This window comes from Syngnathus floridae, chromosome 1, assembly GCF_059516105.1.
Source record: "Syngnathus floridae isolate MCC-2025c chromosome 1, RoL_Sflo_1.0, whole genome shotgun sequence".
Lineage (NCBI taxonomy): Eukaryota > Metazoa > Chordata > Actinopteri > Syngnathiformes > Syngnathidae > Syngnathus > Syngnathus floridae.
This window is the reverse complement of record NC_142413.1, coordinates 18,366,676-18,388,766: the sequence shown is the minus strand read 5'-3', so window position 1 is coordinate 18,388,766 and position 22,091 is coordinate 18,366,676. Positions and strand designations below refer to the sequence as shown.

General features: G+C 40.8%; 1 protein-coding gene across 3 annotated transcripts; it reads left to right on the top strand.

Moving 5' to 3' along the window:
* The first annotated feature begins 80 nt into the window (after positions 1-80).
* Positions 81-19,673, top strand: fbxw11a (F-box and WD repeat domain containing 11a). 3 transcript variants are annotated; one of them, XM_088384403.1, is made up of 14 exons: positions 100-237; positions 3,557-3,640; positions 7,408-7,476; positions 9,666-9,885; positions 10,307-10,493; positions 10,675-10,765; positions 10,990-11,127; positions 13,433-13,551; positions 14,286-14,535; positions 14,872-14,990; positions 15,613-15,723; positions 15,816-15,894; positions 17,134-17,298; positions 18,499-19,673. In XM_088384403.1, exons 1-13 carry the CDS (start codon positions 199-201, stop codon positions 17,293-17,295), a joined length of 1,668 nt encoding a protein of 555 aa, XP_088240529.1. In that variant the 5' UTR covers positions 100-198; the 3' UTR covers positions 17,296-17,298; positions 18,499-19,673. The 3 variants fall into 3 exon arrangements, with proteins under 3 accessions (XP_088240539.1, XP_088240529.1, XP_088240519.1); XM_088384393.1 differs by lacking the exon at positions 100-237 and adding an exon at positions 1,388-1,453; XM_088384413.1 differs by lacking the exon at positions 3,557-3,640 and having other exon boundaries at positions 81-237.
* Positions 19,674-22,091: the final 2,418 nt, after the last annotated feature.

The following is a 22,091-nucleotide window of genomic DNA, read 5'->3' as shown; positions in this document are numbered from 1 at the left end:
CGCCCCGCTAGGAAGAAATGGTCCTATCGGCGCTTTGGCTCGACGCATGGGCGTTCCCTCCCCACCCCCCCCCCCTTTCAGAGCTCCGGAGCCAATGCTGTGGGCTCGAGCAAAGCGAATGACGTCTCTGCATTTGCGGGCCGCCGACGCAGGGTTGGGTTTCCATTTTCAGAGCGAGTTTCGGGGGGGATCGTCAACATGGATCCGGAGATGGAGGACAAAACGTTGGATCTGATGGTAAGATGTGTTTCAATGAGGCATCGCGGACACACGAGGTGTTGTCCGAGTCGTATTGGAGAAGCGTTACTCGCCGATTTGAAAAGAAGAACAAACCGAAGGTGTTTGTCTAGAGAGGTTGAGGAGAAAAGTGGGGACCGGGAATCTAAGGGAGGGCCTGAAATTTGCGATACATTTTTACTATTATTGCAGTTTACTAGGGTTACTATTTCTATAATTTGTACTAGTTGTCGGGTGGTTGTGAACAACATAGAGATTCGATCACCGGTTGGCAATTGGTGTTTTTTTCCGACGTTTTCGCGCAGCCGTCGGCCGAAGACAGCTGAGGTTTCTCGGGGTAGTGTTCACTGCGGTGACGCTGCGCCACTATAACTGGGCCCTGTCTGGGCATTAGCAATCCAGCTAGCACTGGATACCACTAAAATGTACGCTTCTGTTTACATATTTGTCGTGTGTTGGAAGCCCTCCCGGCAAAAGATATGTGGACGTGTCCAGTAGTTTCCCAGGCGTGTGGGAATATTGATAAAATGATCCTAAAGTGGAGCATGGCTGTTTATATTTGTGAAGTGCGTAGAAGGAAGTGCACTGCTTTTTCATTCATCTAGCATTACGGTTAGCGAGGCTCCAAGTTGCTATGTAACTAGCTAGCTAGGTCTACTTGACATTCCTTCCCATATCAAAATAGACATTCGGTTGAGACAGGAGTAGCCGTTTGGCTTAGTAAACAGAGACAATCAACTACCATTCTAAATGTAGTTTCCTGTAATGCGGCTTATTTACTATTTGTTTAGCTTGTGTATTTTTATTTATGCTAGACGATTGCCTGTCTTTAGAAGCTAGGCTGCTAGGGTAGCGTTAGCCCAACAAAGCTATTGCTACAACTGTATTGATTGAAACGAAAGGATTGCTAAAGTTATGATACCTCTTTTTGACTGTCACTACATAGTCGGTGTATCTAAGTTCCATTTGTTTCACTGGTTTGTTTAGCTGCGTGGAGTTGAAACGGGAGACTAAAAGTCTAATAGATGATCTGTTCATGGAGGTTCCAGCCAGACATCATAACAGAAAGTAATATTTACTATGAAGTCACATGTAATGTACTTTAAGGGTCAGCGCTACAGCATCTTTACACTGCCTTTGCCTGTGCACGAATATCATTGCTGATATGACGAATTACTGGTCAGGGCAGTGGGTGGACTACCCCCTAAAAGTGTTGGTGAGTAGCAACAGGTTCAACCAACACAAACTGTTAACATTTTTGAGAAACGAACATGCTAATGGGCACATTTACAGTTAGATTATACAAAACTGATGCTGAACTAGAATGTTGTTTATCTCAAAGTTTAAAAGTGCTGCTCAATACTAAAATGTAAGTACTGTTTAAAAGTGGTGCTGAACTAGTATGGTATTTATCTAAAAGTTTAAAGTACAGTTAGAACCTAAGACCTGGCTACAGTTCACATTTGGTAACCTTGCGCTATTGGACCATTTTATTATGTTACTGTACATATTTTCAGTCGAACAGGACCAGGACTTTGACCATTGTGTGCTTCCTTCAGGGTTAGGTGTTTTGTATTTGTTTAATATATTTTCTTGTACTTGTTGTCACGGCATTGGTAGCCACTTATGGCAGGACAATTGGTGGGAATGACAATAATTGGCCAGCTAATCACAATGCCCCTCCCTCTCTTCTACACGCCCACTCCCAGTTCACATCTAATATTGCTTTTGTGAGTATCTGTCAGTATGGGTGTGCGTTCTTGTGCTCACTGTGCAATGTGTGTGTCGCTCTAATACTGGTTTCCCCCCCTCACTATTTCCCCCAATTCCCTCTCTACTCTTTTCCTCACCTTTGATGGACACACACTCACAACCTCTTGATTCCCAACTTAACACAATTTATTTATTCATTCATTTTTGTTGCATTTTGACACATCTGTTCCACACGAACCCCTGACCAAATGCATCCACGCGTCGATTGATTGATCCAACCACCCATCCATCCATCCACCCTTCCGTTCACTCACATCCTCGGTTTCCGCCTTTCATCTTCCCTCAACATCCTTTCCTCCCTTCTCTTTTCCTTTACTTCACATCTATTTCTCTCTTGGTCTTTCTCCTTCACCCTCTGTCCACTTGGGTCTTCTCCTCCCCCCTTCCCTCCCTCTCTCTTTCTCACACAGTGCTCTGTGCCTCGCTCTCTCTGGCTGGGCTGCTCCTCGGTGGCTGAGAGTTTGTGTGCACTCAGGTGCCTGCAGAGCATCCCCTCCACCCGGGCTCACAACCAGGTTCTGCCTCTCTCCTCTTAATTCTGCTGCTCTTCTTCTACCTAAAGCCCACCCCCCCTTGCCATCTCCTTTTACTTTTCTTTCAACATGACTTCTAAGCATCCATGTAAACCTCATGTCACCTGCCAACCTCCTTACCTAACGTTTGTTATACTTTTCGCCACATTTGAAGCACATCACTCTCAGGTCCCTCCCCCGGTGCACTGCTTGCCTCTCTCTGCCGGAAACTAGCATATAGCATCCCAAAGTGTAATTGACCACAAATATAATCAAGCAGAGCTGGTCACAGTCACTGTCCTCTGTGATTAAGACATTAGCATCAGGCCGTCTTCGATTGGCCATTTCCTTATTGCGCATTCAAGTGAAAAGAAACAGACACCTTCATTCTTCTGCCTGGAGGTGTGAGGGCCAAGGTGGGGAGGGTCTTCTTTCAAGCCCTGAGAGACTATTTAATGCTTGCTTGCCTGCCTGCCTGCCTGGTCAAATGTAGCTTGTCTTTTCTTCCTTCTGTTCTGCTCTGCATGATCATCAACACCAGCAAGCCCATCTTGGCTTCTCTAACCCTTTCGCTTGGGTCTTGGGACTGGACATTTTTCTTTTATGTAAATAAGGAAAGGCCATCATTATTATTATTTGGTCAGATTTATGTTGATTATGTGGAATCGATTGATGATTAGTCGCGTCTTTAAGCAGTTGAGGCAACATAGAGTGTACTAATTGGATGAAACCATAAGAGACGCTGTAATTTTCACGTTATCCAGTTTGCGGTTTAAAGAACATGTTAGCTATGGAAAGTTCATCTACATTCGCACGGACCTATGACACAATTCTTTTGGGAGCTTTTATTCTTTTCAACCCGATATTGTCAGGAGTTAATATAATTCAGAGAGATGAACTCTCTTCCCTTTAAAATGATATTTAACAACAACAGTAATCAATACTGAGGTTTACACTGACTAATGTGTTCACTTTACCACTGCACAATGACGATTATAGCTAGAAGTCGATGAATCGCCAATCGTGTATTTTAGCAGGAACAAGACAGATGCCCCGCTGAAATTGACAGGTGGATGGTCGCCCTGACAAACCAACAGCAGTGCCTCAAGCCTATTGAGGTATTTTACTAAATAAATGATACCGGTTGCCCGTTCACTTGTAAAACATGCAAGTGTATTTTTAAATAAAACCACAAGTGCTGTGAACGCTCATCTGAAAATAATTGTGCTTACGCAAGCTGACAAGAAACGACACTCCTGTAACAATTGACACACAGCAAGCTCATCTTCTTCCTTCTGGTCGCCCACCTCACAATTGACCCATTCAATTAAACATCACACTCGGACACCTTCATGGTCTCACAGACAGTTTGATTGTAGAAAAGTCTAGCAACACACCATAAAGCAACTGCGAAGTTGTAACTGTACAATATTTCTGGACATTTCCTTGTCAGAAAAAAAAGCTACATTTGTAATCTGTAGCAAGTACTGACCATTCAGTTTTGTCAATATGTGAATTATTAGTTCCAACTTGTCTGCAAGGCCATGAGGCCTTGAATATGATTGGATATGATTGTAATTGGATTAATAAATCAGAGGCGGAGTAAGTGAGTGTGCGAACTTGTTTTTAAGAAAACGCAGCGAGATGACAACTGGGAAAAAAATCAATGACATCATTGGCTAATTGACGTTGACTGTTTAGTCATCACCTAAGTGTCGACAACAGCAACAAAAATCTTTAGTCACTCAACTGTTAATGGATTATTTACCTGTTTGTCGAACTCGATTAAGTACACTTTTGTCTCATGCCCATACCTGTAATGAACACGCGGCATATTTGGCCAGGGATAATCTGGGTTTCCGTAAGAAATATTGATTTGGATCAAGGAATTAGACTACTTTTCAAGATTGGAATTTAAAAGTTTTTTAAAAGTGTCAAGAGGAGCTTTTATTTTTTCCACATTCAAACAAGCATGTTAGTGTGCACAATTTTATCACTTGGCCTTTGCTTCAACAGTGAAGGTGCCTCCTTCAATTGTGATTGAATCAAAGAGCGCATTCTTTCAAAGAATAATCAGTGTATGATTGAGGGGTTTGAAGGTGTGAAGCGGACAGTTGCAAGATGGTGAATATCACTCAGCTTCTTTTGTTTTGATGAAATTATAGTGATTGTTGGGTCAAATAATATTTAACCCAATTTGTGTGCTTAATCTCCGTTAATCACTCGTAGGGAAACCAGTAATTTCTCTTTGTAATCTAATGACAATCTAATGAAACAAGAGTTACATAGGATCTTATATTTATGTATAATCAATACGGCTATGAAAAAATGTTGAACATCTTGGTTTCTTAATTTCTGATACCAGATACCAGAATTTCAGTAGTTGGTACCAATACCTGTGATTTTCCACAATTCTCGATACTAATTCGGTACCACAGTAAAAAACAACAAAACAACAGAATCCACTTACTATTAAAATCACAAATTTATTTAAAACTGCTTAAACCGTATAGTAAACTATATACAGTAAAAAAGAGCAGCAGTGGCATGGAGCCTTTAAGTCACACATCTATTAAAACACATTGGCTTTTTCGAATTATCAATAATTGCTCCGGTTGCATCCGTCTCAAACAAAATAATTCCACACGACTCTTTGAGCGCCCTGGCGCGGCATGTTGGACTTCCACTCCCACTTGCTGACGCCATTGTTCTGAAAGGCCAAAGTTTTCTTCTTCTTCAGCGCCGCTGACTGCTGCTCCGTGCTGCTCGCATGCGTAAACTGCCCCCATCAGTTCCAGCAAGGATCGACACAGCTTGCCCAGTGAAAAGTTAAATATTCGGTTCTGACGGTACCACAATAAAACAGGTATCAATGTTTTTTTGTGTGTGTTGGTGCCGAATTGGTACTGGAAGTATCGGTTCTTGTGACAACCCTAAATTCTGAGTCTTCAAATTTTAGTTAAAAAAAAAAAAAAAAATCCAAACAAAAAAATCATTGGTGTTATGGTTGCGCTGTTTATATGCTTTTGTCATGCATGCAAAAGCTTGGCGTTTGGCATTCTTTAAGTGACCGAAACCAGATCAATGTTGGTGTATTTGAAGTGTCCTGTTATCAATTCAGTCTTGATATCAGGACCAATGAATGTGATGACATTTTTCCCCCAATATTGGTCTAGTGGTTATCTGTCCAAAACATTACCGTGCATCCCTTGTAGAATTGATTCGGTCGACACAGAATCAAACTCCTCCCGTGGCTAGCTCAGTCCCCAGACCTCAACGCCATTGAAAACAAGTGGAGTGAGCTTAAGAGGTGCATGCAGAGGAGATGATCCAGGTCTTTAGATGGTTTCGAGAGATTGTGCAAAGATGAATGGTCAGAGATGTCTTTCTGTATTCCCCTTGTGAAACATGATAGAAGAAGATTAGTTGCAGTTTTGTTGGCAAAAGGACGTTGTACAAACTATTACCGTCATGGGTGATGATAATTGTGGCACACATGATTTGATGTAAAAGAATTATTTCTTCATGTGGATTTTTTTCCTCCCACTGAATAAATGGACTTGAATGAAAGGTTGAATATTTCCTCTTTGTATTTTAATTTTAGTACATGAATTTATTGGACAATAAAGAACCCATCTTAACCAGGGCTGCCAGTAATTATGGAGGGCAGTGTAGCATTAATTGTTTTGATGATATGCAGCAGGGAGAGGCTTCAGCATTCCTGCAACCCTTGTGAGGATGAGTCGTTTAGATAGTAGAATGATGGATGTGAGTTTCTCTTCATTTGTGAATCGTCGCATGAAAAACATGTATGCCCATTATTTGGTAATTTTTTAACATTTTGAATATTAATGGGAGGTGTCCAGAAAATTTTGATATTGCATAAAAAAATGAAATTCAATATTTTCATTGAGCCCTGATCAAGTACACTTTCCACAAAAATCGAAACCGAACAGCGTTAAAGCATGGAAAATGCAACTTTGCAAGTAATTGACTTATTCACTACATTACACAGTTAAACATGCCGAAACTGAAAACTAGAAATAAGTTATCTTACTTTACATCACATCATCAGGGAGGAGTGGCCTATAAGCTTAAACACATAAAGGATATTAAATATCAGTAAGGTTCGTATATGTCTGTTTCCACAATTGTCTTAGATTTTGATTTGGACTTCTGGAGTTCGCACAAGTTTCAAAATGACTATGAGTGGATCTTTTTTTTTTTTTTTTTAAACAATTTTAGCTTTGCTAAAAGACCATAGAAACTATTCATAAGCAGTAAAAGTAAAATGAATGTGTCTGAAATCGTCCCATGTTTCTCGGTAAGAAAATACAGTTTTCAGCTCTGAACAGTTTGATTTTGAGAAGTAATAACTATTGATTATATAAAACACTAAACCAGTCATTATAATGTCATATTTTGTTGACCTTTTTGTTTTTTATGGGTATTGTATAGTTACGTAAATAGATCTAAATACAGTAGAAGACCAAGTTGTGCCTAATGTAGATGAGGGTTTTCCAAAAATGTATATCACCATCTGATTTTAATTTCTCTAACATAGTGCAGAAGACGGTAACAGCCAAAATTATGTTTAATGTACTGTTGTGGTCCTTTGTGGCTGATACCCGTTTCAAAAAAAGTGTGTTTGTTGTGGTTTTTGGGATCTCCGCTCTGTGCATGCGTGCGTGTGTGCGTGCGTATGTGTATGTATGTACATACTATGTGCACCCAAGTCTCAGTAATTGATGGCTACCCCCCTTGGCTGTTTTTGTGGCATTTCTTTGTCCACACCGCTATCCTGGCTCAACACACTGCTCTTAGCAAACTGATGACTGAGAAAATAATGCACTTACATACATTTAATCAATTTTGTCACCAACAGAATACGTCGGGGATGGAGTCACAGAATCTAGTGGATGACCTGTCGCCAAAGAAGAACACAGTTCTCAAGGTATCTCTCAGTGCCATGATCCGTATGTGTTGTGTGCGTTAAATTTGAAACGACGCAGTCACGTTCATACTCTCTAGCAGTCACAATGTTATCTTTCTCTTCTTCAAACTTTTTGTCCATTTCAAAACATGAACAGCAAGACACAAATTGACTAGTGTGGTGTAGTTAACATTAGAAAATGTTCTTTACTACCACTGTCACAATTTAAACCCATCTTTTAAATATGTACTATAAGCAGTTCACATGATGGATGTTTTTCTATTGACTAGAAGAACCATATATTTTTTGTCTTATCCAAAACAAGTAACTGAGTTCAAACATAGAATGGTACCTCTAATGTTGACCATTGGCATTTCCAATACCAACTAATGCAGAATTAGTCATTTCAGCATTAAATGTCCCTAAAACTGAGGTTAATTGTTCAAGATCTTGCATTAAAGTATAGTAAAAACAATCTGCTGTATAATGAATGAGCTTACATTAGAAAAATGATTCCTCTCTTTGAAACATAATTCAGACAGTACAACTCAGAAAACATTTCTTCATTTGTTCGTTCATTCATGCATATACTCACCTTTAGCTTTGCTGACGCAATTTGTAATCAATATATGTGTTTGGAAGGTGAGAATCTTCCATTTAAAGCCTGATGCATCCACAAATATTTTATTTCAATCGACATGTAAACCTATTTTTGAAATGTGGGATTGTGGCAGAAGAAGCACATTTTTTTTGTCTGACTGCCACCAAGTGAGTCAATACACAACTGCCACCAAATGAGTCAATACACAAGTGAACAAAGACAATATTACGCAACAAAGACCATACGTATGAACCCACGCCCAATGCATGCCTGCTGGACGAGAGGCCTGGTCCTAATGTCTGCGACTAGATGTCGTTTTATTTCCATGTGTTGTAAGATGACCTTGAGGGACAGATACCTACAAGTAAAAGGTGATTTGTGAGTATTTTTCTTTTTTTAATGAGTTCCTAAAAATCAGGGAGTTTTCAGACATGACTCAAAACTGTAGAGATTCGCTGTTTCAGAGTTATTGTAAAAGTGCCTTTCATAGATGAGAGGCAACACGGCGGATAACTCTGGGCCCAAGTGGAGAAACAGGCTTCCTGTAAGGTGAGCCTGGAGGAAGAAGAACGGAGTGAATTGGATGGAATGTAGGAGTGGACGAGGGCACATCTGTGCCTATCCGGGCCTGATTGTGTGTGGCTTTAAAAGGCGTGGTCTGACCTGTTGAGGGGTGTGGGATTCAGTGAATGACACTGTACATTCTACTGGCTTTTAACTGGCTAAATCGTTAACCGCTCTGTGTGTTGAGTGACAAGGCATCAATTGTGGCAAATGGCAGGTTCTGTGTGAATATGTGCTTGTTTATTTTGTTACAATTTTTCAACAGTTGTGTAACTGGGACAGTTGTTCTTTGCCATAGGCAAGATTGCACGCTAGCTTCTTTTATGTGTAAATTGATTCCAACCTTTGGACCTACTGTCTTTTATGCACTAATCGCTGTATAGTCTGTTTTTCTGGAAAAAATAGATGTAAAAAAAAAAAAAAAAAAAACCACAATATAGCGAATAATTTGCAATATAGCGAATAATCTGCAATATAAAAACAGTGATCCAGTGAAGTAGCATGAAGTGAACCACGATACAATTGGACTATGACAGGAACCATGGTGCTACACGGCATCCCCGACACTAATTGTAGGAAAATATTCTGTGCTAGCTTTAGCTGTAAACCTATCTGGTAATCACATTTTGTTTGTAATTTCTCATGATAACATCTTGTATTATGGTGAATGACTTGGTACATGTTATGCAGTCATTTCAAAACTCGTTGATCCTCTAATTCTGATAAGTGAAAGCTCCAGTTGGTTTCTTGTTCGACTACTAATGTATTCCACATCATGGAAATATTTAAGACATGTAGCAATTACGATTGTCAGCCTTGGCGATTTTCCAAGAAGTTAGATAAATCATACTCAACACACCGCAGAATAATTAAGGTTAGGATAATCTTTAGAGCCATCCAAAAATTGGGCCTTAGCAGATTTTCTTTGGAAGGGAGGTATTGGGCAGACATGACTTCAGAATTTCTAATGTACACAGTTATTGAATATTGAATGATATGGGCTATTCTGAACCAATATCACTCAAATTTCTTCTTTCCTCCACAGCTTAGTAATGGTCCTGTTGTGGGGTCCCGCAAGCGCCCGTCAGAGGGGAACTACGAGAAAGAGAAGGAACACTGCATCGCCCTGTTTGACCAGTGGTCAGAGGCTGACCAGGTGGAGTTTGTTGAGCGTCTCATCTCCCGAATGTGCCACTACCAACATGGCCACATTAACTCCTACCTCAAACCCATGCTACAGAGAGACTTTATCACAGCACTACCAGGTACGAATTACACTGGTCAACAAACAAAACAAATCTATACATTTTTTAAATCAGAGATGCAAATATTTTTTGTAGATAACAAAATTTCCCTTGTTTTTTATTCAACGTATCAGGTTTTGTTAATAATGATGATAATAATAATAGTAACAATAGCAATATTGGCTGGCAACTGGTTCACGGAGTTAAACATTTTTTTTGTAAATGAATCCTTTTCCCCAGGTCCTTATTGAACAGTTAAATAAAAAAGAAAATGGGGGAAAAACAAATAATTACCGCTATTGACTGGAATTAAATACTTAAACTGTGATACATTTTCAGCCCAACCGTAGTTGCAAGTTGAAATGATGCAAAAATATTTCTCTCTCACTTTCCAGTATATAATAATATATGTATGTAATCCCTTTTCTGCCTTCTTCTTCAGCCCAAGGCTTAGATCACATAGCAGAAAACATCCTGTCTTTCCTGGATGCACGTTCGCTTTGTGCAGCAGAGCTGGTGTGTAAAGAATGGCAGAGGGTCATTTCTGAGGGGATGCTGTGGAAGAAGCTGATAGAACGTATGGTCCGCACTGATCCACTATGGAAAGGGCTGTCCGAAAGACATCAGTGGTGAGAATGGGCCCCTTCGTAATGTACCGCAGTTAACATTACCACAAATACTTAAAATAAAACTAGATTTTTTGTCTTGTAGCATTTGTTATTTACATTAATAGAGGGGTAGACTATATTACTGTTGTATTATTGTTATTATTATGATTGCATGAAATAATAACTATTCATTTTCTCACAGGGAGAAATATCTGTTCAAAAATCGCACATCTGAAGTCCCGCCCAACTCTTATTATCACTCCCTTTATCCCAAAATCATCCAAGACATAGAGGTAAGTGAATTCAAAAGCAAAGGACAATCCACAAAGGTCAATGTGTTATATGGTACACTTGATACAAGTCTTTCTGTTTGTTCCATATTGTGTTGTTCTCGATATAGCATGTTACTCTTTGTACTTGCTCTAACCAAAAGGGCTTTTCTTTTGTCAGTTTTGCTGGTTTTCGTTCCACTTTTATCCTTGAGAAATATTTTTCTCATTGTCTTTTTTTCCTCCAGACAATTGAGGCTAACTGGCGGTGTGGAAGACACAATTTGCAAAGGATTCAATGCCGCTCAGAAAATAGTAAAGGGGTTTATTGTCTCCAGTATGATGACGACAAGATCATCAGTGGCCTTAGGGACAATTCCATCAAGGTTTGTGTGCATGCTTGTATGAAGGATTTTAATGTTATTTGCTGTGGATTTGCTTTTAAATCTGCAGGTTTAGATTTAACTCATAATGTTTTGATGTACAGAGTTGAGTTTCTCTGTCACGGCATGACTGTTGCATCAGTCGTGAATTTAAAAAAAAAAAAAAAAAAAAAAAAATCAGCTAATAAGATCTAATAATGTATTGCACAGCACTGTATTCCAAGCCCCTATCGGACTGAGCAGCGAACAATTGCAAGTGTTTTTGAAGCCAGCGAATGTTGCGTTTGCGTCAGGGTTCGTTCGAGGTCGCAAATGTTCACCAAACGTCCGCCAGACATTTGCCAACAGATTCGGTGTTTTTGCTTGTCTCAAGGATATTTTGAACATGTTCAAAATTCCCTTGCAACCAAAACAGTACAGGAGAATGCCTGCCGAACAACTGCCTACCGGTTAGTGATCATTTCTGACCTTGAACGATCCTGTTAAGAACGCAACCTTCGCTGCGTTCTAAAACATTTGCAGTTGCTCACTGGTCAGTGGGATAGGGACTTAAGAAACCTGCATTTCAGTATAGAGAACTTATCTTGTTTCTAAGTAAACTAGATTGTCTCACTATGGACTTGAACTCATGTAGAATCAGTTCTGCACATGCAAATCACCTGACTCAGTAATATGAGCTAATATAATAAATACGTTGACATTAACATTAACACACAGGCAAACAAATATCAGCACAAGCAAGTTGTGTTTTTCATAAAACTTTGGCATTTACACACAATAATAAATGTTGGAGAATACGGACCAATTATTGTAGCGAAGTCGACTACAACGGTCGCTGCAGTGGGAGAGTAGGAACATGCTTTAACTTTGGGATGGGACAAATGGGCATTCCTGCTGCAGATAGAAAACACCTATGAATGAAACTTCACAACACAACCATTCCACCAGATGGCTCCAAAGTATTATTTTTTTCATTGCTTTGGCCCAAACTCAAAAACAGCAAATATATGAGACTTTCAGAGAATAAGGACTGGTTTCCCGAAATGAGTCTGCGACTCCCGAACTGCGAATATGGTAGTTGTATGACTTAGGGTGTATTCAGACCAGAAAAGTCCTTTAGTCCGCTTGTTTGGTCCAGACCAAAAGCGGACTTAATTTTTTTTCTTTGGTGCGGTTCCTATACAGACTGTAAATTTTGCAAGTGAAGTATATTTTGTAAACACATCCATGCTTGTGACGATCTGTGCTCCCATTGGAAAGCAATGGCCAGGGCGGCGCACAGAGCACAGACCCGGAAATGGAGGAAAACATACAAGTTCTACGTGCTGCATCCCTGCTCTGCATATTTGTGCTTTTGGTTCGGATGATCTACACTGTTTGTATTCACACATGAAGCGAAGCGCACCAGAGTTTGTTTGGAAGCGAACCGAGACCACTCTTAAAGTGGGTCCGGTTCTTTAATTCGCACCAGGATGCGTTTGCGTGTATTCACACCTGCATAAGAGGTCCGGACCAGCGTTAGAATCAAACCCCGGTCCTTTTAAAGTGGACCAAACAGTCAGGTCTGAATACACCCTGAAATGACACAAACCACGTAGTCTATTTTATTTTTCAGGATGAGAACCTTTTTTTTTTTTAATTAAAAAAACAGTGAGCATCTGCCTCACTGAAGCCAAACCGTGTCAGTAAAACCAAAACTTCTGATCCGGGTATGAGAGGAACGTCCTTATTATTGACAGAATGTAATGTCACTTTGGTACATCGGACGATAAGCTTTATAATACGTACACCGATTTCCTTCTGTTTCAAGTGTAGTCAACGTACATTTGTGGGTTTTTTTCCTACTACACCTGCAATTTTCAAGAAAGTAACCTTTAGTTTTACTCAATCTGCACATTCATCATCTTCCTACATTTGGCCTAAACCTGCAGACAGTGAGACAGTAAACCGGTGAATTATAGGCTAACAGGACTTAACTCCATGCAGTTGTGTGTCCCACAACCCATCTGTCTGGCTCGTGAGGAGAGGAAGAGAAGATGATGAAGAGCAGGAGCGCGATAGTGTGAGAGAAGCAGCTTTGTCATCTTATTGTTGTACAGGAGGCTAGCGTGGACCCAGGGACGCTCTAAATTATTCTCCAAGCGGACACGTTCTGCTCGCCTCAGCAGTGGGGAAATGGGGCGTGAACAGAACATGAGCATCACAATGACAAATGGCCTTTCTTTGCATGACCTAAATCTGCGCCCATTCTAAAATCACACATTTATTCTGCTCCTTGTATGTCCTTGTGTGTTATTTCTACCTGCAGATATGGGATAAACAGTCGCTGGAGTGTCTGAAGATTCTGACTGGTCACACAGGTTCAGTGTTATGCCTCCAGTATGACGAGAGGGTCATCGTCACTGGGTCATCGGACTCAACTGTTAGGTAGGAAACTTGTGTTTTCGAAAAATGTCATTTGCACGATATTTTCTCGGGAGTTAAAAAAAGAAGAGCAATTATTCTCTTGAGTTTCTGATCTGATCTATGAACGTCACAATCAATGCCATGTTTTGCCATTTTCGTACCAAACCGCTCAAATTTTAGACAAAAGTATAGCTGTGCCTTTTCCTAATCAATACCATGGTCAATATAGATGGGATAGCAGACGGCGCATATGCTAACACTCAACGAGCCGCTCGGCCAACTCGACTGATTGCACTCCTGATGTCACTAACTTGGCCACACCCCTTAAAGCGAACACACATTTCTTTACATTCTCTGTTTGTATGTTTATATTTTACAGTACAGTGCTGTTTTCCTTTTATAATTTTATTTTTTTTTCTCTTTGGGAGTACCGGTACAGCTTAATGGCGTTTCAATTCATTTCACTGGGAATTTAATGTAAGAGTAAACTGAGTTACCACCTTGGACATGGAACAAATTACACTCATGAATCAAGACACCACTCACATTTTGACATGGTGACATTTTCAAAATAAGAGTCCAATGCTGTCTTTTCTCTTCTGGCTGCCCATCTATTCTGTATTCCCTGTATAGTGTCCAGGGAGAACGGGACTATTGTACTCATTTCTTAACAAGCAACAATGTTTTGCATTCTTTGAGTGTGTTTTCCTTCTGTTTGCTCCCATTTCACTATGTCCATCTCCTTTGCTTGGCAGGGTGTGGGAGGTGACGACGGGCGAGGTACTCAACACGCTGATCCACCACAACGAGGCCGTGCTTCATTTACGCTTCGCCAACGGCCTCATGGTCACTTGTTCCAAAGACCGCTCGATCGCTGTGTGGGACATGGCCTCGCCAACCGACATTAGCTTACGGCGCGTCCTCGTTGGACATCGGGCGGCCGTCAACGTGGTCGACTTTGACGACAAATATATTGTATCAGCCTCAGGGGACCGCACCATCAAGGTACTGATGTGAATATATGGAATTTTTATTTACAGCGTTGCCTCAGGGTAGTGTTAATTGAATGCTATTTACCTAATAACATTAGAGCAGACGTCCTTTTTAGCTTGACATTCGTCTGCCAAAGCTGGCTCTTTCATTAAAAGTCAAACCAGAAATACACTCACAACATTGTTGTAGAATTGCTTGACTGAAAACAAAAACTGAAAAATGTCATCCATTCAATATATTTTACATTAATCATCTCTTGACTTGTGCTAATTGCTTGACTGAAAACAAACACTGAAAAATGTCATCCATTCAATATATTTTACATTAATCATCTCTTGACTTGTGCAGGTATGGAGCACCAGCACCTGTGAATTTGTTCGCACGCTTAACGGCCACAAGCGGGGCATTGCCTGTCTACAGTACCGGGATCGACTGGTTGTCAGCGGCTCATCGGATAACACAATTAGGTACATTTGATACTGTCAGACTACAACAGGTGTATTTCCTCCATAAAGAATGATGTGCTTTGATGATATGATGACTTCACCTGCCCATCCTGGATTAAATGTTAGCAGACAATTTGAATAGCAGTTGAACAAATTAGATGTAACGTTTTGCGCAAAACAAAGACACATGTAATCCTGCTGGCTCATTACCGTTGAAAGTGATAAAGCAGTTTTGTGATCTTTCAGGATAACATACACGATAGGGATGGTAATATCATCTCATAATTCAATTTAATTACAATTAAGAGCAATATAATTCGATCACTGGTTGTTGATGCATCTTGAATTGATGCAGATGTTTTATAGTATGATAGGGTTTTTCACAAAAGATGTTTAGAATATTTTAATACTTTCAATTTGGTTGAAGACAAAGTTTGAAAAAGTTCTCCTCGGCCATCTCCGATCTCAATAAATCTTTCACAAAGGCTGTTTCGTACAGACAATAAAAAATTAAAATCTCTGGGGGATTTTTTTCATAAATAATATACGTATAATAGCATTTGACAGAAGTGACTTCTCTTTAAAACTATGGTAGTGCTGAGATCCTGTTTTGCCGTATAAAAGTGTATAATCCCTGTTGCAGGTTATGGGACATTGAATGTGGGGCATGTTTGCGAGTGCTGGAAGGTCATGAAGAACTGGTTCGTTGCATACGCTTTGATAACAAGAGGATTGTCAGTGGCGCCTATGATGGGTAAGACTCCACTTCAACAAGCACTCTGCTTATGCTTTCCTATGTAGATCCCACTAATTGTGTCTTATGTTGTGGCATGTTTCGCTCTGTAGTAAAATCAAAGTATGGGACTTGCAAGCAGCCTTGGACCCACGAGCCCCTGCAAGCACACTATGCCTGCGTACTCTAGTGGTGAGTGTTCGCACCTGAGGCATGTAAATAACTATATTGTTTGGTTTCTGTTAAAGATCTTTAGAGTGTTCCCTTGAAACATTATGTCAAAGCCACAGACAGTCAGTCTGATGATTGCAATTCAGCTCTCAGAGTGAAATGGCTTGAGGGTAGTCAGCTTTCCCCCCACACACATACGCACACACACACACGAAGATTTTTGGTTAGGTATAATAATTACGATGGTTGGCCCTGACTCACATACATCTCAGATATAAGGATAATTTTATGGGATAACTTTAAACCATAGGATATTCGGGCCATTTTCATTCTTGAGAATGGGGAAAAAATTGTGTCAAACCAATCCGATCATTTCTTGTTTTGTTGTTGTGGTATTTTTTGCTCACCATTGAGAGCTGGTGCAGCGGCACATTTAAAATAGGGCTCTTTGCACCGTTGTGGGCGTGAACACAGCCGACTCGCTCTCGCCGTCTTTTTCTGATTAATATTGCATTTTTGGAAATTAAATTAAGCAAAAAAAGGCCACTCATTTTCATCCATCTCATGGGGCTGTCATTATGCCTTGTACTGACACTTGCTGTTGACTGAAAATGAATTTACGGTGCCTAAGGGCTCCGCTTGCGAGCTTCGCATGACCAAGCCCAGGAAACAGGTGAGCTGTGACCTCACCACCCGAGCCTTTAGGCAGCATGGTGTCATTTTCAATTGACAGCAAGTGTAGCACTAGGAGAAATGTCAGACCTCTGAAATTGAATAAAACAGGTGGATTATTCTCCTTAATTCATCTTTCACAAACAGGATATCAATCAGAATACCATATTTAGACTGGTGGGGGCGCAACAAACATACTATTGTGATTTTTTTTTTAACCTCTGCTTTGAGCCCTGCCAGCAGGTTGAGGTGCACAAAGTACATTTATAAGGAACGACAAGCTACTTAGCGAAGCTTGCCATAGGGAGAACCCAGAAATGATCTTTTATAGGTTGCCTTCCATGCCCAATAATACGTGTCATTGAATGAACCAGCCCCAATGACACTGATTGTAACGACAACTTGCGTGGCAGTAGCCTTCGTTGCTATCAGAGCATAATTTGCAGTTGCCAAAAACAATGTGTCTGTGTCCTTAAAGGATCTCCACACATGCTTTGCGGACGTTGCAAGTTACCGTTGCTGGTATGCATACCGATGCAACCAAATTGTGACAGTTTTTTCAAGGGTACTTCTAATTTCTATTTGTAGGAGCATTCTGGCCGCGTGTTCCGTCTGCAGTTTGATGAGTTCCAGATTATCAGCAGCTCACACGACGACACCATTCTGATCTGGGACTTTTTGAACGTCTCGACCAATGGCCAGTCAGAGGGACGATCTCCTTCCCGCACCTACACTTACATTTCTAGATAGCAGGTACGCAAGCACACGTGCTAACGAATGACTGAGTCTGGTCTCAAAGAAGTCCTGTATTCCAGTCTGTCTTCAAGATGTGTTTTTATGCTGATTTTGGGAAAACATGCGTAAATGTGCCTTCAACACTGTGTGCTCAGCTTTAAGTTTCTGGCCTCAGAAGAGCTCCCCGCGCGACTTCTAGTAAATATGATTTTTTTTTCAGCTGTGTAGAGTTACTGCCAACTTAAATGCTGATTCCTTTCAAGTGTCTCAAATGTTCCATGTTTCCATACAATTGTGCCCGTCAATGAATGATTCCACAGTGTGCGCTTCACTCTCCGCGCATCTGGTCCTCCCGGGCGTGAGCAGCTTTTTCCATCCGTGCTCACTGTTAGAAATCAGGAGCAATATGGGAATGTTCACACATCTGTTGGGATGTCAGGTGACTTTCTGTCGTCACATGCGTCCATTTATATTAATAACTGGTTTACTCTACTGTTAAGAATTCTGTGAATTTGAGACAAAATGGAATGCACTTCCTGGTGGCAACAAGCAAAGGCGCTAACTAGTTTGTGGTCTTAAGAACATGACATTGTGGGAAGATAACTTAACCGGACAGCAGCGAGTGCTTACACACTGCACTTGTTTTTTTTTGTCACCGACCGCAGGATAGAATGCAGCACAGCCAAGGGACAGCGAGGATTTGGCGCAACTATGTCCATAACTGCTGCAAATAGCGAAAATGGACGAGTAACTAACAACACCCCCACCCTGTACAACATCGAATTGTAATTGCTTATAGATGCCACAAAATGTCGGCAAAGGACTACTTTTGTCTTAATGAAGCTTCTTAATGCACTTCAAATGATGTCTTGGTGCCAAAGCAACATTTCCTGAATAGGAAGAAAATGTGAAAATGACTCTACTTCCTGGTAATAATTGAATCTAGCTTCTAAAAAAAATGGCAGCTGTGAATCTCAAAGCGCAAAAATATGTGGCTTCACTGTATTCCTATTTTCCTCCAAGAAACTTAAGTCAGATCTTTTTGTTGGTATTCACGGAAAATCAGTTCAGGAATTACTCCTTAATGCATTGCCTGTAAAAACAGAAAATTGCGGCTTCACATCCTGCAGATGATAGCCATTTGTACACATTGTTTGTGAACTCAGCAGGTGTTTATGCCCACCAAGTAGACCGTAGCTGTGTTTTTCTTTCCCCCAGGTGGCTCCATCTACCGCACCCTGTCTTGTTGGAGCCCCGGGCTGATTCAGCTGATGGGTACATCAATCATGGAACGGAGCCCATCTCTTCTCCTTCCTCTTCGTCATCTCTCTGTCCACCTCCTAGCCTGCTCGCACCTCCTTCCCGTCCGTTCCGCCCAGCTTTGAACGGACATCTAAACGTGTGCCCATTTTCTACCAGCGGCACTGAGGATGCCGGGCAATAGAACCAACGCCACTTTCTCCAGGAAGCTCACCTTCTACTAATTTATCTTTTGTAAACTAATGACAGTATTAACAGACGTTATGAGTCACAAGTTCCCTTCTCTCCCAAAATCTATGAATTTTCTGCTCCTCAGTTTCCACGCCCTGCCAAAAGAGGCTCTACAGATAAGGAATTGCTTATAGTTCTATTTATATATTACATATACGTACATGCAAATGCACACAGAGTGGCACAGCTGGGCAGAGGATGGCTGGAGCTGTGATGCAGGAGAAAAAGACTCTTTACTCAGCTCCAGGAAAAGGAGGGAAGGATGGGAAAAAGATGGAGGGAGTGCTTTAGGGTGAGGCGTGCGCGCGCGTGCATTCACCCTTCCCCTCTCACTCGCTCCTCAGAGTTTCTCGCTCGACTTTATCCATCCCTTCCTGCTTCGTGATCCCACCCCTCCAATCCCCCAGAAATGCACACTAGCTTGGAATATGGCGGCACACGCAGAAGCGAGTGTGCACGCTTCCGTATGTGGACTTGGCAGAACAGAGCAAAGGCGTCAGACATGCATGTGAGGTTACCGCGGATGCAGCATCCTGGCACACCTCAGCAATTGTTTTTCTCTCTAACTCTTATTTTCTTACTGTTTTTTTTTTTTTATAAATGTTATTTTCTAATTTTATTTCAGTATGTTTTGGTTCTTAGTACAAAATTCATACTAGTCCTCTACCCTTTTTTTGCTGTCTTTTGTCTTTCTTCTAACCTCACATGGTTTTTTTGTCTCTTCCTCTCACTCCATGTTTGAGCTTGCTTTGGTTACGAGAGAAGCTGGAATTCATTCAAATTTAGTTGTAAACAGACGTGTCTTGTTAAAAATTGTGTTGTATATTAAAATGATTTTTTAAAGAAGAAAAAGACCTTATTGTGAATAAAGTACTTGACAGTGAGTGTTGAGCCAACTGTAACATGGATGAGGGTCTATTATGTTGTGTGTTTGTGTGGGAAAGTGTGGGCGGATTTGCTCTTTGCCACCTCTCCATTTGCACATACAGGACTAAATAAAAATTTATTTCTTTTCTAGCTGAGAGAAGATGAATACATTTTTTCATCTTGCAGATTTCCGAAATTATGCTGAAGCTGAGGTGAAAAGGTTTCCGTTTAAATCATGAACTTAAATTAATTGAGCAACAAGGTAGTGGCCCAATTGGTCAAATAACCACTGGACAATCTGAGGAACTTCCGGGTAACACTGGAGTTGTTGTGGGAATAGTATTTTGGAAATGTACGAGTAAAAGCGCCGGTTCTGTTGTGTGAGATGTATCTGAACATGCTGATGCGCTGCCACAATATTTTATATTTGGACCTCTGTCAATACTTGTGCAATCTGATGAGTGCATTTTTACAAGTCACTGTTAAAATGGTGTAAAAAAAAAAAGACGGGAATTTTTCAATCATACTGCCCGATGACTGCTGGGATAGGCTCCAGCACACCTCTGACCCCCGTGGGGACAAGCGGTACAGAAAATGGATGGATGGATATTTTCATGTTTTTCAGGCCAAGAAGTATTTGTATTCCGGCAACTTTTTCATTTGGGAAATACAGTGTTTGGTACTTGTGTTGGAAATAACTAAATACATCAGTCGATGTCTATGATGTGTGACAATGCAGGCATATCTTATTGTTCTAAATGATTTATTTAGAATGCTTTCAGTTAATACTGAATTAGAGCGAAACACTTTTTAAATATACACACGGCAAATCTGATTGATTTGTATTTGTAGCACAACCTTTTTATGAGCTTATGTCACAATCCTGTGTTTTTCAAATTTCAAGTGAATAATTCCTTTAATCGTCCCACACGGGGGTAAATCCAGTATGCAGCTATCATAATTTAAGATAACTAAAAGGAACAACCCGAAGTTAAAAAATGGCATTGAGAAGGTTTTTAAAAAATTGAATATACAGTGATCCCTCGCTACTTTGCGTTTCGTTTACCGCGGCTTCACTACTTCGCGGATTATTATCTTTTTTTTTCTCAAATTAAAAAAACATTTAAAAGTCGAAATAAAACTTCTAAATTGAGGAACCATGTGTTTAACCTTTAGGATAATGTAGTATTGTTCCAAATGATCATTTACATTCCTTTCGAAGTCCGTTTTCGCGTATTAGCACGATCGCGAATAAGCATCTTTCCGCTCTCTGGTTAGCCTGTCCAGTACTTCTTGTTGGTGACCGTACTTAGCGGATTTCACTTATCGCGGGTGGTTTTTGGAACCGATTATCCGCGATAAACGAGGGATTACTGTACACGAATCTCATAGCAAAGATTCTCATAGCTTGATGCCAGTATTGGCAGTTATATTCCATTTGAACAGTTTGATAAATATATAATTCCGGGATTGCAGGAAGGAGTGAGCTGCGATATCTTTCATTTTCATGCCAACGCTACCTATATATTCCATGTTGTTGCACAAAAGACACGGGGCTAATTAGAATGTCAAGAAAATGTCCACTAGATGGCAATATTGGATCACTTAATTCCCACAGTGAGGCCAGAAACAACCTGTTACAGTAGGCCACACACACACCATCTTGTATAACTTAGAGAAGAATGCATGTTTGAATAAATACAAGAGTGCGCGTGAAGCAAGACTACTCCGTAAGAAAGTGGCTGCGTTATCGTATGATGGAGGGTGCGGTTTGTTGTGGAGCGTAGTTTACTTCTTTGTTTATACTGAAGAATGTTTCATATTGTGGAAACTACATTACGTGGAGGCTATCATGTGCTTGGTATATGATGCCCGTCTATGGGTGTGTGTGCTTCCGCTGGGTCTGTGGGATTTTGGCCCATAATTCCTGCAGCTCTCAGGTCACTGCTCCGTTCTCACACACATATTTGACATTCCTTCCTCGACGCGATTACCATACACCTTCCACTCTTGGGTTTGGCTACGCAAAATATTTCCATCATTCCCCGCGTGCAGCTGGAACAATGTTCCAGTAATGAACAAATCGGCCCACCGGCACCCCTAACTTGCTCTTCTTTATCCCACACCCTCATTGCCCTCCCGCCTCAACACCAATTCCTGTTGCTTTGCAAATAGGAATCCTCTGGCACGACCCCTTTCCCCCCTGAGTCAGCTGTTTGTGTCTGCCAGCATGATTGGGTCATTTGGCAGCAGCATCTCTTCAATGACCTCCCGCTATGATATGGAAGGAAGGGGAGGGTAATGAGAGATAGTTGAGAAGAGAAGCAACACAATAGGGCGTGTTTTCCTTACTGGGTGCTTCACACTGCAGGAAGAAACCCAACACGTGACTGAGTGAGCAATATGGTTTCCGAATAAGATAGAGATCATCGGACGAAAACAGAAAAATTGCC